The sequence below is a fragment of the Colossoma macropomum genome, unplaced genomic scaffold (assembly GCF_904425465.1).
Source record: "Colossoma macropomum unplaced genomic scaffold, Colossoma_macropomum, whole genome shotgun sequence".
NCBI classification, from domain to species: Eukaryota; Metazoa; Chordata; class Actinopteri; order Characiformes; family Serrasalmidae; genus Colossoma; species Colossoma macropomum.
In genome coordinates this window covers 14784355-14804341 of record NW_023494790.1, presented here as the reverse complement: position 1 = coordinate 14804341, position 19987 = coordinate 14784355, and the positions used below count along the sequence as shown (strand labels likewise).

Genomic DNA, 19987 nt, shown 5'->3' with positions numbered 1-19987 from the left:
GTCACCAGCATCACCAGACCTCACGCTGTATGACTGTTTTTTGTGGGGGTATGTTAAGGGTTCTGTTTATGTGCCACCACTCCCAACAACACAGGATGATCTTCAAAATCGCATTGAAAGAGCTGTGAGTACAGTGACACCCGACATGCTCAATCGAGTATGGGATGAATTTGACTATGGTGTTAATGTTGTCCGTACAGCTGGAGGAGGTCATATTGAGCACTCGTAAAATTACATAATAAATTTTATGCTCACTTAAACCATCTACAATTTACTGCATTGTTCTGTAATGATTAACAAGTGAAATAAATCATTTTGAAATTGGATGAATCTTTTTGAATCACCCTGTATTAGAGGTATATGGTCATTGTAAATTAAAACCTTTACGTCGACCTTACAGTTTTATGCAAGAATTTGGCAGACAAATTACATTTTGCTGCAGACATCCTCTACAGACTACTACTGCACATTATAAGGCACTACTGCACATTCTAATACACAATTCCTGCTTATTTGCTAAAGTTAACATATTGGGGGGAAAATGAAGCACAAATTGCAGGTTTGTACAAAAGTTATGCCACGTTTTGTATATGGCTACTAAAATTTGCAAGTCATATTTAAATATGTTCCCTGTAGAGCATGTGTTAATTTATTTTCACTTAGAAAATCAATAAAACATGCAATTTGACCTGTATACTTCTACTGACACAATAACCAGGCAAATAGTATACTGCTCTTTGACTGTCTGTCTCTCCTGTATGCAGGTACTAGAGCCTCAGAACGTTGACCCCTCTATGGTACAGATGACATTTCTGGATGATGTGGTCCATTCTTTGCTGAAAGGAGAGAATATCGGCATCACGTCCAGACGCAGGTCTCGCTCTAGCCAGAACAGCAACACTGCCCACGTGAGTACTGCAATATTTGCTTTATTACACGCACATACTGCCTGTCTGTGCTGCGCTCTTTGGTGGTAGTTACGCATCATATCTAGAGCATACATACTTTTCAACAGGTCTTTTGTGTCCTGTGTTGAAATAGAAAATTTTTGTTGTTATTATTGTTTCTGTTTGTATGCATTGCTGTGTGCATGTGTGTGTGTGCTGTGTATCATTTGCTAGCTGTCTGCTGTCTATGTCTGTAGCTAGCTTTTAAAGTAAAGTTCCTATGTGCTTAGAAGTCTTGTTTTTCTTTTTTTTTTGTTATATTTCTTAAAGATAAAGCCTAGAGCCTTGTAGAAAAAAGCATATTACTGGTCCCTTATTATTAACAAGACTTCTCTGTTCCACCTTGTTTTGTTTTTTTTGTTTTGTTTTCTGTTTTGTTTTCTTCTCTTTTTTTCCCTGTTAAAAACATTAATTGGGGGATATGCAAGCAGACCACAGGAGGGAGACCAAGCGGCATCACAGGAAGCACTCAGGTACCGGGCCGCGCCCCCCTCTCAGTAGCTCTAGAGCTGTTTACCTAGAAACCTGCATATCCCTGTGTAACTCTGTAGAGCTGATAGTACTGTCCTGCAACTAGCACTGTTAGTTTTGGTAGTTGAAGTAACTGCGTGCCACCGCAGAAGAGCTTTCTAGCACAAATGAGATGGATTTGTGGCAACAGCTGTTCCAGAAATTTGACAGAAGGGTTAAATTATGGAGCAGAGAAGAGCCATAGGAACTCTCCTTTTAAGGCTAGTGCTGTGACTCCATTTTTTTGATTAGACTGTCTGTAGTCCAGCTGTTGACGGACAAGGAAGTGTTGAGACGGAGCTTTCTTTCATTTCCTTATATTTCTCGTGATGTATTGGTATTAGTGGTGCTAGTGGTTGTGGTGGATTTTGAAACCAGTGCTGGAAAAAGAAACACGTTGTCAGTCTCATGCCAAGTCCAGTCCAATTCCAGTAAATTCAGTGTTCCTCATGGATGACCTCCTGCATCACTGCCGTATTTGTGTGTGTGTCTCTGTGTTTGTGTGTGCATGCTGCTCACAGGGTCATTACACACGCGCCCAGGCCAACAGTCCCAGACCAGTGATGAATTCGTCTGGATCCGCCCCTAAGCAGGGCTCCCAAGCCCAGCAGCAACAATCTCAGCATGCTCAGCAGCAGCTATCCCAGCAGCACCAGCAGCAGCAGTCATCGCCGGGCCAACAGCGCGGTTCCCGGTCATCGCGCAGGAAGGGCTCAGATAGCAGCGTCCCGGATGATGAAAAGATCAAAGAGGAGAAGATGGACACTGGAGGAGGAAGGGGAGGTAACTACTGCATAATAATCTCTATTCCAATTGACCTATTCAAGCTCCACCCACTGCATTCTTTTATAGCAACTGTTGCGAGGCTGGGCAAGCTTTACAGAATGTCGTTCAAGATCTATATATTTTGTATGACTGTTCAAAGTTATTAGCATTAATAAACATTGTTAAAAATTTATATTTTTTTGTGCCCTACAAGGATTTAGTGGATTTCTACTTCACTGAGCTCGTGCCTAGCTACAAGAGAATGCATTTGTAAGAGCATAAACAGGTCTTTAATAGCTTAGATTGTGCAAACTAATTAACTGACATATTTGGAAAGATCATTCTGTCCCTTTTAAAAGGAAAGGCTAGGCCAGTTTGCCTGCCAATTCTTTGTTTTAGTGTTTAGAGTTTTTGTGCTATGTAAGATATGCTTACTTCAAGTATAACAGTGGTGCAACTGTTTATTCCCTTTCCAGAAACGACACAATATTCTTTATTTTATCACCTGTTTTCAGTTTAGTCAAAATGTTAATGAGCAGGCAATCAGTAGTTGCATTCCGCACTCCATGGAATTGGAATTTCCACCCTGATTAATTGGAAATTTAGATCAGAGGCTATGGAACCATACGCTAAGTTTGGATGTACTCCTAGTAAAACAAAAGCTTGCAAAGACATCCGATAGTTGACCACTGCCAGGGCACATAATGTGTGTCCACACCATTAATCTGAGGGCTGGGGTGTGTACAGCCACTGCAGTGAAATGATCCTTTTAAGTGTGCACAAATGTAACCAGGAGCTCATCCATCACTTGTCTAAAGCAGCACTTAAGATTCAATCAGCATCTAACCTAAGTAGAGAGTGACATCATCCCCAGTCAGAACCACTCAAGAGCATGCTTGAGCTCACCACAGAGAGCCTTGTTGAAAGAAAGCTATTTGATCACAGCATCTCAGGCATGGGTGTTTCTGTGAATTTATACTTTCCTTCTTTGGCTGTTGATGTTTCTGGCCCTAGCAGACCCATCTTACAGATAGCTCTCTTGCATTGCAGATTTTTCAAGAAATAAAGTGAAGCAGACCGTGAGCAAGCGGAGGAAAACTGAAGAGGAGGAGAAGAAGGGTGGCATGAAACGGTTGAAGACAGAGACATCAGACCAGTCAGAGAGCAGTGACTCAGAGAACTCAAACAAGCGGCTCCTGGACTCTTCGTCGGAGCCTAGCTCAGAGAGCGAGTTGAAAGGAAAGGGTGCTTTGAAGGCCAGTGAGGAAGATGAAGAAAAGCCCCAGAGCTGCAAGGCTCTGGAGGAACCGGTCACCATCAGCAGGCTTTCTCCCTGGGAGGAGATGCCCACAGTAGATAAGAGTGGCAAACCAGTGGCCGTGGAAGGGTCCACCGAAAGTGAGCGCCCAACAGAGAAGAGGTCTCCAGGTGAGAGGAGGTCCCCCTTGCCCCCTCCCAGCCATCTTCAGAGCTCAAGCCCCTCCGAGGTTCAAGGCTGCATCGTGGAAATGAAAAGCACTGTGAAAACCTTGCCCAAGGACCATTATGGCACAGGTGCACCTAGGACGCATACCCCCAAGTGCGTGATTGACATCACTGAGGATGTTGCCACATCTCACCCAAGCTCCAGAGAAAGCTCAGAGGCTGTCTGCGCCCTACTGGCCTCTCAAAAGGGTGAGACCTATGGCCCAGAAGCTGGACATTTGGTGCTAAACCCTAGTGCCTCTGAGTGCGGGAAGCCAGAGGCTGAGCCACAGCAGCTGAGCCGAAGCTTGGGCGGCAAGATCGAGTTTGCCCATTCTGAGGTCATTCGGCCCGTGACCTCAATAAGTGAGTCAGCGGCTGTGGCTGAGAGGGAAAGAGAGAAAGCACAGGCACAGGAGCAGTATGCTTCCATCGTGCCATGCATCAAGAATGCCTCGCTTGCTGAGGAGATCCGCAAGCCTCACAAGCTCAGCCCTTCACCTGACGTGGCCAAATCCAAGTCTGACCCCTCGTCCGATGCACTCAAGCCTCTCAAGCGCAATCCCTCACCCGATGCCATGAAGTCTAAAACTCACAGCATCCTGGAGGCCTTGAAGCCCAAGCCAAACACATCACCTGAGGTGTCCAGGCACAAAGGAGGACGGCACCCCGACATCCCCCAACCCTCAGCAGGACGTACCATTTCCAAACCAGATTCTGACTCTGCTCCCCGCTCTGGCTTTAAGCCTGTGCCATCCCGGGCAGCGGCCTCTGAATCCACCAAAAGCCCGCTCATCATTGACAAAAATGAGCACTTCACCATATACCGGGATCCAGCGTTGGTGCGGCCTGAAGCTGAAAGTAACCACGTAGCTTATCTTCCCCCACACCTACACCCTCTTCATGGTTCCTCCCACGCCACTTGCCTGACCCCTGGCTCACACCACCCCTCCCACCTTCTTTCCACTGCCTCCTCCCTCAGCCCTCACCCACACCCTTCTGTGCACCACCCATTACTTCCTGCCGTCTTGCCCGCAATGCCCCCTGCCTCCCTGTTGGGAGGCCACCCCCGTCTGGACTCGGGTGGTCTCGGGCACCTTGCCCTGGCCACCCACCACCCACACCCCCACCAGCAGCAGCAGCAGTTCCTGCAGCAGCAGCCACCGCCCCCTCCTCTGTTGCCCCAGACGCATGCTGGAGGCTCATACAACCACTTGGGCCTCTATCCCATTATCTGGCAGTACCCTAATGGCACACATTCCTACCCACCTGGGATTGGGCTGCCTGGGTCAAAGTGGGTGCATCCGGAGAACACAGTGAACTCAGATGCCAGCTTACGGAGGGTAAGTCTGTTCTCATCCTTAGATGCTCCTCCCACAGAGTGACATGGCTGATGTATGTTGCACGCTTAAATGTCAACAGCTGTCAGAGTCTTGCAGGGGTTATCTGCACTGACATGCATCATTTATCAGCAATCTGATGGGAAACATACTTTTGTTTATCAAGCTAAATGCTAGAACAATGTGCTAGTCACCAGTTAGTAGCTTTTAAACAGCATATCCTCATGCGTTTACAGATGGGTTACGAAAAACACCTTTTATTGCCAACCTTCTATGAGTGGCTATCAAACTACAAAAAGTTTCCAACACTTTTGTTGGTGTTACGGACATGTCATTTCCTAGTGGCTGCTGAGTCATTATATTCCTCTTTTCATGCGGGTGTCTTTTTGTTGTAGCAACGTTTTGACAATTGCTTGTGTCATCGAAACAGTCTGTGAGTGGTCATTTTGCATGTCAGTCAAATGGCTTCTTCCTGTCAAAGGAGGTGGTTGATCAATGTTGAGTGACAAAACCTTTACAGACTCTTTAGCAATAGCCAGAAATGGCTTGTGAGGCTAGTGTGTCACAGATTTACCTTAATTAATAGATTCAGGTCAGTGCCTACTCAATTAGCTTCACGAACGGGAGGGATCTTGTTTCCTCACAGCATGCTGTGTTGTTTAAAAGTAGATACGGTACACTGGATGAACCGCTAAAGCTTAGTGCACAGCATATCCTTTTTTGTTCACTAGAGCACTATTTTAAGTACTCTGCTGTTAATCTAGCCATTGCTTACTGAGAAAGATGTAGCAGTGCACAAGCTTTGCATTAGAGTACTACAGGGCTTTGAGAGCATGCTTGTGGGCTGTGCTGCGCAGACGAGGCAAAAAGCATGACTGAAAGACAGCCACTGGTTGTTAGGACAGCTCGTTGTGGGACGAGTCTCTCTTCCTCTGGCTGTCCCAAGGGGTCTGCACGTGTTAAATTTACCCTGACAAACAAGCTATGCTTGACTCTACAGAACAAAAGTGTGTGTGTGTGCTTAATCATGACCAGACAGTTTGAGCCTAAGTGACCAGACGCTGTTTTAGCTCTGCTGTCATTTTGTATAACCAGCTCGTGACTCAGGCAGTCAGAGAAAGGCAGGAATACATGAGGGAATGAGTAATAATGTTAGTCATTTGCACTCATACTGTCATTCTCCAGGGCTGCTAAGATTGATGTAAGGAGTGTATCGCCTTCAGCACATCATGACCCTATATGTGTCCCACAGAACACCCCCAGTCCCTGGCTTCATCAGCCCACCCCTGTGACCTCAGCAGACAGCCTGGGGATTCTGAGCCACGTACCAGGTCGACCAGCCAGCGCCGAGCCCCATCGGCCCATCAAAATCAGCTCACACTCCAGCCCTCCACTTTCCAAAAACTCCACAGAGCTCCACAAAGAGTGAGTACACACACACATTTGAATCTCGTGAATTATATATATATCTATGTACCTCATTGTAAGAAGAATTTTTAAACCCAACCCTTACTTTAACCTCAGTAACCATGGTAGGACGATTTTGTAGGTTACTTCTGTTACCACTGGTTTTAATTTTTGTTCTGAAAATATGTGAAAACAAACACAAACTCACAAACACACACAGAACCATGGCTGTTAAAATACCTTGTGACTCAGGCTGGAACAAATGTGTGCTCATTCACTGACCGTGCTCATAACTGAACTGTTTTGTTCTAGCTGAATATATGCGCTTAGTCTCCAGAAGCCAGACAACCCATCAATAGTACAGTGTACTGCAAAAGAACATCTCTTTTTCTCAAGATTTTCACGTGCTTGGATTGAGTTGCCATCTCATTTGAAGCATGTTGTCCTCTTTTAATTAGGCTTCCAGAACATGGTCTGCATGTTCAAAAATATCAGCAATGCTCACATAATGATATGATATAATGATTAGAATGAGGGAAGCAAAGAATGCAACTGGCCATGTCAGAATTTAGGGAAGTGAAAGGAATAGAGACCTGTATTATATCACATCTTAGGGTTAAGAAATTGCTGAGCCTTTCTGTTATGAAATCAATATTTTTATAAACTGTGAAGTTTGTCTAGAATCAGCTTCTTTTGTGTAGTATGGTTAGACATTTATTATTTGTTTTTTATCATGTTTCTTGCTTACACTTATTCAAAACAAAACCATGCTCTGAAACTGATATGTGATTCTAAAAAATATGATTCTAAAATTACTTTAATCAGGTTAAATCATTTAGTTCATTTGATAGTGGCATGTAAATAGTAATTTCTCACATTTCTCCATCAGGGAGCTGGACAGTAAGGTGTTTGTTGACCCTATGCGTGGCCTGGTGACAACCCACTTGAAGCAGGAGCCGGACCGCAGCCGGACGCCCACCAGCAAAGAGCTGCCGCGCCACTATATCGATTCACCACTCAGCAAGCAGCAGCAACAGCAGCCTCCACGCCTGCCTCTGGACACACCCGACCGTGCCAGCAAGTACAAAGAAGAAAACAGGCGCATCCTGCAGGAGAGCATTGAGGTGGCCCCCTTCACAGCCAAGATTCGTCCAGGCGAGCCTGAACGCGAGCCTTACACTCGAATCCCCTCCCTCTCCAAAGGCCATAGCTTGCTGCCCGAGAAGGAGCCCGAGCACCCACCCTCCGAGCTTTACAAGTATAAGCACTCTGGAGCACAGTCCCTGCCTCAGAGCAACTATTTCACCACTCTGTCCAATAGTGTGGTAAATGAGCCCCCACGCCTCTACCCCTCCAAAGAGCTCAACTCCCTGTTTGAAAAGGTGCCTGCTTCCTCCAGCCCTCCTGGCTCCTACAGCAGCACCAAGTCCCTGTCCAAGCCTCCTCCGCTCATCAAGCACCAGCCAGAGGGCGAGGGCCTGGTAGGGAAGATCAGTGAGCAGCTCAGTCAGCAGGTGGCCCTGCACTCACTCAGTACCTCAGCGGTGGCAGCAGCCGGCGACCGTCGCAGCCCTGCTGTCTCACCCTCGGGCCAACTCAGAAGCATGCCCGCCCTGTACCGTGCACCTGTTTTTCACCCTCCCACACAGCAGACGCTGGACCGCAAGGAGGCTGGCTACGGCCGCCTCTCACCCCCCACGCTCACGCCCATCCAACCGGTTAACACAGCGGCAGGAAAGGCATCTGAGCAACAGAAACCTCCCACCCTTCTGCCTGAGCTCAGGGAGGTGAAGAGCGGAGCAGAACAGGGCGAGTCGTGGAGGCCCGGCACTGAGCCACAGACCCAGTGGCACCAGGACAAGGGTCGAGGGAAGCCGCAGGCAGCAGTGGCATCTGTCATCGTCCGCCCATCCACATGCATCAAGTATGACACCTCGCCAGTGTCCAAACATGCCACCAAGGAAGCAACCAGCGGCAGGCCATCACCCACAGGATTGAACCAGCTGGATGGCTCCAAACCATCTGAGGCCAAAGACACCGGCAGGGTCATCCAGTCCAACGCTAATGTGGAGGACACATTCTTGCAGTACAAGAAGAATTTCATCCGGGCCTCACAGGGCAGCTTTCCTAGCTCTGTGGTGACTGTTGTTAATTCCGTGTGCAATAGCAGGACTAATGTAACCACTTCTGCCTCTGCTTTCAGTGTTCTGAGTCGAGGCACAGTTGAGCCACCGCATTCTGTCTTGACCACCCCAAGTAGCAGCAGCACTAGCAAACTAGAGAGCTCTGTGTCCAAATGTAGGACGCCCACTGGGCCTGAGCTGCAAGAGGGTGGCTCCAGAACGGCCTCTCCCGGAACTCCGCAGCCTCAGGCTTCTCAGGCTTACTCGGGTAACTTCATCCACCCCAAGAAGCACAAAGCGGCCCTGGCCGCCGCCCAGTCTCGTGGTTCCAGCAGCACTTCTGAGAGTGAGAGCAGTAGCCGATCCTCTCAGGACTCACCCACTATCACGACCCAGGACAACTCAATCAGCAAGGCTAGCCCCCTTCCCAATGGTCAGCCTGCGCCCATAAGCCAGACCAACTACCATAAACTGAAGAAAGCATGGCTCACTCGCCACTCAGAAGAGGACCGTAACACCAATAAGGCTGAGAAAACAAGCAGCGCCGTCTCAGAAATCATCAAGCCATGCACAGTCAACCTGATTGCATCTACTTCTGGTGAAACGGAACTGAGCAAGGACAGCAAAGGTTCTGAGGACAGCAAGACATCGCAGGAAGACAGGAAATTGCGGCGAGGCACTGCCAAACGACCATACGACTCGGGCTCAGACAGTGGTGACGACTCTGATGCCAGCGACAGCAAGCTGGAGCAGAGGGCCAAGCGGCAGCCCAAGCCCACTTACAAGAAAAAGCAGAATGACATGCAGAAAAGAAAAGGGGACAATGACAAGGAGGAGGACGATGTCAAGCCCAATGGCATTTTCAGGAGCGCCAAGGAGAAAACCAAACTGAAGCTGGCCAGTAGCAGTAAGTGCTCCGTGTTTCTTTTTTTCAATTTTTTTTCGTCCTTTCCCTCGAGTGCGTTTTTTTGGGTTTTTTTTTTATGACCCATGCATTTTTAGAATACGTGAAACCCTTCTTTCAGCTCACCATAACTTTGCCCTGGCTGTACATTACAGAGGCCTCATTATAGCTTTTGGAATATTTTCATGTCTTTGACACCCTGGATATTAGATACTTAATGTCGAGGTTATTGGTTCTTAAAGAGAAAGGTATTGCATAGCAGAAACAAAAGGGGGCTAAGATGGGTGGGGGCGTGGTGGTGTGTGTGCACATCTGGGCTGCAGCTGTGCGAGTTTCAAAGCCGCTTTTGGTATGTTCAACTTTATTGTGAAATACATCTTGTCAGGACACGTTAAATGTTCTTCTAACTGGAGAGCTTTTAGCAGGCCTCTCAGATTATTGTTACACTCTGAAAGGAGTCTGCTTGTAACAGAATATACATTCTAATGCACAAGGTCACCCTGAATTGTCAGGTTTCATAGCTGTAGTCATAATATGGAGATGGTGGAGCACTTGGTTGTGACTGAATGGTGAAGACAGCTTTTTAGCCATCAACCACTGACTGTAGCTGTCTCACAAGCTTTCCATTTGGTCATGTTTTCATAAGGTGTTCAATATCACACATCAGTCATACAGCCCTCTAACCCAACAGCTGAAAAACATTCAGCACAAGTGTTGTAGTGAGTACATTTAATAGGATCTTGTTCTAAAAGTGTTTGCTTTGTGGGATCCATTTTTAACTAGTTCACTCTAAAATTCACCTAGTGGTTCCTAGTCTCGTTTGTTTGTCGTCTTCATGGTGACCAAGGCTGAATTATTAGTTAAATTTGTGATTGTTGAGGATTGTACTTCAATAGAAGATAATAGAAGAGTCAGATCTGATCAGTTGGCAAGTTGTGTTGAATAGTCCCTTGATGTGTTTTTGTCCTGTGTTCAGATGGCATCCCTCGCTCTGTGCTGAAGGACTGGAGGAAGGTGAAGAAGTTGAAGCAGACAGGCGAGTCATTCTTGCAGGATGATGCGTGCTCCGAGATTGGCCCCAACCTGCAGAAGTGCCGCGAATGCCGCTCCGTCCGGACCAAAAAAGGAGAAGAACCCGCTCATTCGCCAGTCTTCTGCCGCTTTTACCATTTTCGCCGGTGAGAGACACTGACCAAAGAAATGATGATGACATGCCACTGTTGCCATAAATACTAATACTACTGATGCTGGCTTGAGGCCTAACAATACAGTCTTAGATAGAGTCTCAGGGTCTTAGAACTCTAAAGTATGGAATAACTTGTGGTGTTTATGCAGGAGGTACTCTGATATAGATTGATGTATGTTGAAGCTTCACCTCATCGTTGCACTTCATGTTTGTGTAAAAATTAACAGGTCTGTGGACCAATCTTACATTTAGGGATGAGTGATATGAAAAAATATAACATCATGATACTTCAAAATAATTTCTCAATAAAAGATAGGCATTATGATTGTCAGCTTTACTGATGTTTGATAAGTTGGAGAAGAAAAAGGACCAGTAGTGCCACTTCTAAAAAATAAAATAAAAATAAGCAAAGACTGGGAATACAAAGTTTTATTTAACATATTGCATACCATTCTGCACTAAATCTCATTAACTGAGACACTCAGTGTTCTTAAGGTACAGACACTAGTAATGATATATTCAGAAAAGTACATGGTGATGCAGTTTTATCACAAAAACTGTAAATAACATCCCATCCCAGCACTGTTTAGAGGATATCTGAGAGTAGTCTAAGTCGAGTGACTGGGTCTGGCACTGTCTTGGTTAAAATTAAGTGGAGTCCAGCAGCAGGAGTCGGAAAAAACCCTGAGTCATGCATTACATCTGTTACTGTCGTGCTTACTTTTTTAAGGGTTTTAATGGCTTTGCTTTTTCTCCTCTTTCTATCAGTGCCACCCATCAATGAGCTCCCATACCACAGTGAGCCCATCTGAAAGTGGATAGTGTTTGTTTGGCTCTTTAGACATGAAATTGAAATTTGGCGTTGTTCTTTACATAAAGTGGTATACCTTATTACCGTTGTATCACCCAACCCTGGCTGCAGCCATCCTGATGCCTAAATTTTGTTTGTACTTTTGTGAGTTTTTTTGTGAGTTAATCAGAAATCCAGTTGACGTTGTCAGCTTAAGCTGTCTGTCTTTATTTAGAAAGACTTCCATCCCAGCACACACCCAAGACCAGCCACCAGTTACATCAGTCAGAAGTGTGCGGGTGTCAGATCAGTCACCCTTAATTCCACCCCAGAGAGCAGGAGTCCAGTCTAGTCCACTAGTATAGAGAAAGCCTGTTATAGCCACTATCTTGCCTGCGCTGAGGGTTGGTTTAGCCTAGATCAGAAAGACTCGGCTTACATTTTCTAAACGTATTAATTTAGAATTTTCCCATTGGTGAAGCACTCGCTTGTTATCTTTAATCCTCTGACATCCTCTAGGGGAAATCTGCCAAAGAGGATTTTCTCCTTTACTTAATCGCTCTCAGTGGCAGCCCTGGCCGGCAGAGCTTGCCATGTCGCTGTACCACCATCAGTCCAGATTAGGTGACTTTTGTCCAGTGTTGACCACTCGTTTGGTTTGGTAAACTGATTTGGCTGGACATTAAAGCCTGCATAGATGAGGCATGCTAAGGGATGAAGTGGTTTTAAGGTCTGTTTGAAAAAGTTGTCTCCCTCTTTCTTGTACGCATGGGCATTTTAGCCATTTTTGCTGTAAAAATGTCCACATTGTTAAAAGAATGGCATCTGGACACCCCTGGATCTGGATTTTTTTTTTTTTTTGGAGGGGTACTTTGCATTTTGTTGAACTGCAATCTGCAAGACATACAGTCATGGCCAAAAGTGTTGGCACCCCTGAAATTTTTTCAGAAAATTTTTGGAGTTTTGTGTGAAATTATATCATTTTTGGCTTTTTTTTTCCTGTTTTTTTTGTGTTGTTCCAATACACACAAAGGAAATAAACGTATAACAAAACGTGTGTAATTGCAATAATAATTTTCTGGGAGAAATACTTCATTTTCTGGAAAAATTTCAGGGGTGCCAACACTTTCGGCCATGACTGTACATTGCAAGTAAACCCTACATAACCATAGGACATAGCCACATTTGTCATCCAGACATAAAAAAAAAATCATGTGCGTTACAGCTGGAAATGCAGAAATGGTTAAAAAATGACAGAATAAATATATTGATAGGCTTGAAATGTAATGTAAAAAATGTGAAAATAGCAATGTCAACTGTGTTCAATAGCAGTTTATTCGCTTACTCCCCCTGATTGCATCCCTGATTGCAAACTCTTGCCCTATGGAAAGAGGTATATCATTTTAAAATAAAACTGTATTTATAGAAATAAAGTCTCCCTCAGATTGTATTTACTGTTATAGATTTATACATTCACTTTGAGAGGGCTTGCAGTAAAGCATGAAAAATTAGCAGGTAATGCATGATTTATGTTGCAGACTACAATGGCCTAAACAAATACCTGATTACAGCTGCTAAGATAAGTTCTGATATCCATATATCCGAATTTACACACTTGTCTCTAATACAACATGTCCAGGCTCATGTCCAACACACACACATACCCCTGCTCATTTAAAGCCAGTAGTTTTCTCTAATTGTATTGTTAAAGCTCAGAGTTGCTCTGGGGAAGGATGTAAACTCTGATTACACTGTCTTTTTTGCTTCTCTCTCTCTCTCTCTCTCTCTCTCTCTCTCCTTTATTTATTCTCTTCCTCTCCTCATCTCACTCATTCTCACTTTCCCTCTCTGCAGCCTTTCCTATAGCAAGAATGGAGTGATCCGGATTGATGGCTTCTCTTCCCCTGACCAGCATGATGAGGAGGCACTGAGTCTCTGGGCTCCGGATGTATATGAGGAAAACGACCTAGACCTTGAGACCTCCAAATATATCCTCAGCTACATTGGAGACAAGTTCTGCCAGCTGGTCATGAGTGAGAACACTGCAGCCACTTGGATAAAGAAAGATGGTAAAGGAAGCCTTGAGTTCAAAATCTGTACTGTTCTTTGGATTCCTTTTAACATATCAGCCTTTTTCCAGTTCTCATTGTCGCTGTCTTACATTGTTAAATGACAGAATATGACCTTTCTTTTACTCCTTAATCTCTCAGACCCATATACATCAGTTACTCGTGTGTATTCCCAATTTCCCAAGGATGTAGCAGACACAGTGCTCAATAACAATAACAACACGGAGGGAGGTTGTGCTTTTTAAACCCCTCATGAGTCAAGGAGGAGAAATAGTCCTGCCTGACTGCTCTTAACAGAGAGAGCTCTTGCAGTCTGCCATGTGAATGTCCGTTTTCATCCAAGTCCTGTTTGCTTTGCCTTGCAGCCAAGATAGCGTGGAAGCGGGCAGTGAGGGGGGTGAGGGAGAGTTGTGATGCATGTGAAGCCACACTGTTCAACATCCACTGGGTCTGCCAGAAATGCGGATTTGTGGTGTGCTTGGACTGCTACAAGGCGAAGGAGAGGAAGAGTTCCAAAGGTCAGTTGCCATTTTGATATTCATGTTTTTTGAGCCTGGGTACTGCTACAACACCCAGCCAGCTGTTCTGTATACTCTGTGCCCGCTGCAAATCAGCTGGGGCTGTACATAGTGGGCTGGTTGGCATGCTGCATGCTGCTTTGCCATGCTGCAGGTTGGGCAATCATGTAGCCCATGGCTGCTTACAATGACAGGCTTGGGTCTGAGATGCAGAGATATGAGATGGAGAGAAACTGGAAACCACAAGCCCCTAGCAGTCTGCCACTGCTCCCAGAAGTGGTAGTCTGCATATAAGCAGTATTATCTAGTCAAGTGATATCATGAAAGTAGTGCTATTTATTTAAGTAAAATGTAGCCGATCAGGCAAGACATGTTTACTTCTGTAGTTTTGCACTGGATCGTGTAATAAGCTTATGTAACTAATATAAGTAATGGATGTTTATGTACACTAATTAGCATTGTGTGAGCTGCACACCTGAATCATCACTGACTTGCCTTAAACTGCGCAAGTTTGTTAAGTAAACAAACAGACTTGCTAATGTGGTTTCTGACAGTGTATGACATTATATAAATGGATGTTGTATAGCTAAGAAACATATCAACAGCCATATTGATGTGAATTGTGTCTATAATGTTGTCTATTTTTGTAGATAACAGTATAGGTGTAGAAATGCAGGCCATTGATTAGTTAAAAACAGATACAGGAACTAGAGTTAGTTCTGGGTTTAGATTAGTAACCGTCTGGACGATTAACAGAGAAGTTGGGGGGCAGGGATTCAAACTGAGCCACTGTCTTTAATCCCAGGGTGAGACTGAGCTGAAACTTATCTGTATCTTTTGATCATTTAGCTGAAACTTATTATTTAACTTCAAACAGTCCGTGTAAAAGGCAGTAGTTATACATGGTGACCAAGAAGGCATTTGTAGTCTGAGGGCAGTGGCTCAGGCCCCTCCTGGGGTCTGTGCACATGCCTGGTAATCATGCCCAGTGAAAAAATTCCTTGGCTCTGTATGTCACATAGTTTGCACAATGCTTATAGCTTGTCCATATGCTTCCATAATGTAGCTGTAATAGCTACATTAATCTCGTAACTTTAATTAAAGCTAAGAGCAAATGTCAGACACAAAACGTCATGGCTGATCGACTACTTTGGTTTAAGGGCAAATTACAAGTTTGGCTTTTAAATAAACCTTCCGTTCCAAACACACCCACTCTTCTTTCACACATACCTTGTTTTTTTCTCTTTGTTCTGCTCTCTTCCAACATTCATTTTCAGTCCCATGAAACGTTCTCAACTCCTCTTGGACTCCTTCACCTCCGCGGTGTATGGAGTTGACTCTATCGGAAGCCCCCGCAGAGCGGTGTCACTAAACCTTGCCGTTCCTTCTGCTTAGTCATGCTCATGTTCTGCTCCTTCCCGACTTGTATTTACGTTAAGCTGTGAACACTGAGGCTCCTCCACTCCACCACAACCCAGGGAGAGCGTCTGTGTCTGCACTGTTGCATTGCTCATGTTTTTTTTTCCCCTCTTTTAAAGAAAGCTGTCACTGATTCTCCTATGTGAGTAACGTTCCTTTCATTGTTCCACAGACAAAGAGCTGTATGCCTGGCTAAAATGCGTCAAGGGACAGCCGCACGATCACAAGCACTTGATGCCAACGCAGATTATTCCAGGAACGGGTATGAAATCATTTTCACACTGCGCCCCCCCTTTTTACCTTGCTACTGGAACTTGCAGTTCTTTCTTTAGAAAGAGAAAACAGAGGAAAAAAGTTTAAAGGATCCACATTCTACTTTCTTTCTTGTTTTGGATTTTCATTTAATTTTAAACAGGCTGCTTTTGGTACTCTGCTGTGCAAAAGTCTTGAGCACCTAGGCAAATGTTTTAAAATTGTCTTGTTTTCTTGCTTTTAAAAAACTGTATAACATTTGAAGAAATTCAACCTGACATTAATACAGTAAAAAAGTAACTAGATTTTTTTTTTGTTTTCAAAAAGCTATGAACTGGTTAGAAGAGCACAGGTTTGATTCCAGATTTCTCCTTGTTGCTGTCAGTCATCTCATAGTTTTGTTTTTCACCGCCAGCACACCTGATGTAATTTAAAGTTGCACGACGTAAGATTTTCTTTTTGGTCAAAATTAAGAATTAGGAGAAGAAAACAGGCTAAAGTGTGGTGTACGTGCACTGCTACAAGTCGTCCTGTACAGTCTGAAATAGTAATTTAAAAGTCAGAGGTGTTGGGTCAGATTTAGCAGGACCCAACAGTTTTAGGACAACATCATACATTTTTACGCATTAACGTCACATGCAGGCTCAAAAAGAAGGTCCAGCTCGATGATTAGGACTCAAATGTAAAATAAACTACACTGAATGGGCAAATATATTGTCCCTGTCCAAAAAAAAATATATATATATATATATCCAAAGATGTCCAAAAATCTCTGTTTGGGACGATTTTAGTTTCTTTATCATTTCGACATGGCAGCTGGCATTTACATTTACATTTAAAGGTAAGAATGTTTTTGACTTCTCCTGTTAAGTTGCTATTTCGGGTTTTTCTTTGGACAACGAGGATAAGTAATTCATACATGCATATTCATAGATGTGACAACACAAACATGATGAATTCAAAACAGATCAGCTCAGTTTAAGGACTGGAGAATGAATGATTCGTTTTGAAATATAAACAATGATTAGGTAGTACTTCAAACTTTCACATTTTTTAAAATTATGTAGGCCCTATAAAAGCAAGAAATAAAGCATTGCTGTCTAGTCCTCACATTGTGGGCCTTCACTGCTGCCTACTACCAGCTAGCTTAACACACACAAACATGCCCAGGCACCCACATACACACACGACCACACAATCCCACCCACTCTTCCCCCTCTTTCTGAAGTCAAATGCCATAGAAAAACAAGTTCTTGCCCAAAGTGGGCACCCTGAGAGTGTGGAACAAAGAACCACTTTGTGGGCCTTGAGGCGTGCTTGACGCAGAGCCAAAACTGCACCGTATTTAGTTCACTCTTGTGTAGACACATGCTGAATTCAGCATAACAGAAACTCAGCCCCATTGACCTTTTGTGTTTTTAGGGAATGTTTTTGTCTGGAATTCATATGGTTGTGCTCAGCTGCTTGGATGATGAGGCACAACAAAAAGGAAGAGGCTTTTTGTGTTGTGCTAAGGCTTTTTTGTGTGTTTTTTTGTGTTGCAGTATTGACAGACCTGGTCAACACCATGCACTTGCTCAGGGAGAAGTATGGCATCAAAGCGCACTGCACATGTGTCAGTAACAAGAACGTCCTCCACAACAAGCTCCCATCCACCAATGGTGTCTCACAGGTCAGTATGCATGCATATATGCACGCTCTTACACAGCCTTATTGCACAAAATTCGTTTAAAAAAGGGAGTTAGCATCAGACAGAGGCATAGATTTGACTGTCATTTCAAACTGATATTTATTGTACTCCAGAAGAGTAGAAAGTTCAAACATCGCTGGGCTATTGCTGAAGAAAAAAAATCTCAATTTGATTATTTTAAGCATTTGTAACCCTCTACAATGTTATATTTGCAAATCCAGGTAATCCTGGTGGATCTAGTCCTGATTTTGCATTTTATAGCTGTAAAATATTTCATCTTTGGTGGATTTGGTGGTTTACAAAAAACAGGCTGTTTCTGTATCTGTGTCTTTAAGAGTCATATATGAAAATGACCTGCATTGTGCTTGACATCACAAAAAACAGTGCCTGTTTTTCAGCTTAGTTTGCATACATGGACTGTGTGGACTGGAGAGTGAACTGTATGTTTAACTGCATGTATCAAGCCTTTATTTTTTAAAAAGTGAGGTTTAAACTTGCAGTTAAACATGGGCCCTTTAAAAATGCTTTTTTCAGTGTCTTTATTGATAAGGGATTAATATCACATAGTCAGAAGAGGGATCCATATTAGCACTTTCTCTTATAGAAAGCTCACATAAAACAAAATATTTTGGTCTCTCCTCTAAGCACTCCTCTGGTGTCTCTGATAGCCAGCTCTCACCCTTCCTATGTTGTCTTCCTGCAGGTGCTACAAAACGTGCTGAACCATAGCAACAAGCTGTCCCTGTGCAAGCCCGAAGGGGGCCAGCACAACCTGACTCAGAAGGTGGAGGCTAACGGAGGTAGCAGCCCTGCCAGCGACACGAGCACGGACAGCAAACTTACGCCGCCTGAGTCTCAGTCTCCACTGCACTTCCTGGCCGACCTGGCCGAGCAGAAATCCCGCGAGGAGAAGAAAGGTAGGCAAAGAGAAAGCAAGAGAAACTGAGTGTTTGGGAGGTGACATTAAGCAGCAGAAAGCCACCAGGGGCAGTGCGTTACAGTGATTTTACAGTTCAGGTGTCAAAATGCTGACTAAGCTTGAGGCGATTGACAATATTATGGTCAGTTGCTGACAGGTTGGGCAATTTAAAAACACGGCGTCTGCAGCTTTTAGATGCACAGAAGTAATTCTATTTGCCATCTGTTTTCTATTAACAAGTTTTCTTTTAATGTGTAACGTTAGTCCATGTCTTGAAACAGCCCAGATATGTTGTCTGGCTTTAGAACATTATCTAGCAGTGCGAGATAAACCTATTTAATTTGTGTGATGTGTGTATATTGTTAAATTGATAAAGCTGTGCAGCACATATAAAATGGCTTTTCTCACCAAACATGAACAGGGGCTTAAAAGATTTTTACGTTATGATTACATCAGTTATTTAAAACAAAGCAGAGTGCATAGCTACAGTAACAGTAGCCTTTAGGCTACATTGCATGCTAAAGCTTTAGTTGTTTTATTATTTTAACAAGAAGGGATTTAATGGCTGTAAACATACAATTTATTAAACTTATAGAAAAAAACGTCATACCAAAAGGAGAAATCTGAAGCATTTACTGCAAAGGCAGAATTGTACTGAACAAAGCTTTACCAACATATAAAATCCAACATGTGCAGGTTCACTTATAGTACGTAAAATGGCTTTGTGTTGTAGACACCTGCACGTGTTGATCCTGACTTGAAAAGATTGGGAACCCCTGCTTTTGATAGCACATTATATGAAAGGATAGCATTGCAACCTTTACAGTGAGCTCAGTGAAGGGTCTTAGACCAATAACGCACTAAAACAGCTGTGCAAACAATGAATAAAGCATGAGATCACAATGGGACAGCGTATTGAAAAGCTACTCTGCATATCTAAAATGTCTCTGCAAAAATGTCTTTGACTACAGGGCAGTGATGATATTTTAAAGTGTCCAGGATAACAATATGATGTGTCTTGAAAATCGCAGTATACTTTATTATTACATTATTAGATGAACACGTGTCTAGCAATACGTTATCCTTGGTGGTCCCCAAATATTAGTCTGAAAGTGTGAGATGCCCACTGTTTTCATTAACTCTTTCAGGAGTTGTGGAGTACATATGAGACTTGAGTTTGAGTAATGGCAGCTGGGAATGGAGGGTTTGCCAACTGCTTTGGTTTATTACCTCTCTGTATGTGTGAGTGTTTGAATATATGTGTGCACACTTGACAGGCAGTCAGCGTTCCACAAGCCTTGCATTTAGTGGTATACATTACTGCAGTTCTCAGCCTACTGGCTGCCACAGTCCAGAGAGCTCACCTAACCGCATGTTTGTTCAGCCCTTCAGCTGCTTTTACATAGTGCACTGATATAGGCCTTGCTTAAGTACGGCTCCAGTTCTACAGATTTTTTAGCATAATTCAGTTGTTGAGATGTTCCAAGTAGCCATTTTATGTACTATACAAAACAACCAGTGAACAAGTTTTTATGTTTATGTAATATTATTAATAGGAAGATAGTAGTAAATCTTAAAACATTGTTTTCTTTGGGGACTAGTTTGCCTTGCATGTACCTCTCCACCATGAATGGGTTAAAAATGTTGTTTTTTTAAGGCTAAAACCTTATCCCAAAATTATCAC

General features: G+C 43.8%; 1 protein-coding gene across 5 annotated transcripts in view; it reads left to right on the top strand.

The window, feature by feature from the left end:
- The window catches only part of jmjd1cb (jumonji domain containing 1Cb), a 187651-nt gene that overhangs the window by 148167 nt on the left and 19497 nt on the right, over positions 1-19987 (top strand). For 4 of the 5 annotated variants that reach the window (XM_036572263.1, XM_036572267.1, XM_036572266.1 and 1 more), the window contains 12 exons: positions 765-908; positions 1379-1420; positions 1979-2240; positions 3273-5029; positions 6279-6451; positions 7323-9463; positions 10437-10638; positions 13291-13505; positions 13871-14023; positions 15615-15704; positions 17239-17366; positions 18088-18301. In XM_036572263.1, the coding sequence (XP_036428156.1) occupies positions 765-908; positions 1379-1420; positions 1979-2240; positions 3273-5029; positions 6279-6451; positions 7323-9463; positions 10437-10638; positions 13291-13505; positions 13871-14023; positions 15615-15704; positions 17239-17366; positions 18088-18301 (5521 nt within the window). The remainder of the gene's footprint in view (positions 1-764; positions 909-1378; positions 1421-1978; positions 2241-3272; positions 5030-6278; positions 6452-7322; positions 9464-10436; positions 10639-13290; positions 13506-13870; positions 14024-15614; positions 15705-17238; positions 17367-18087; positions 18302-19987) is intronic. The other variant, XM_036572264.1, reaches the window with a different exon arrangement.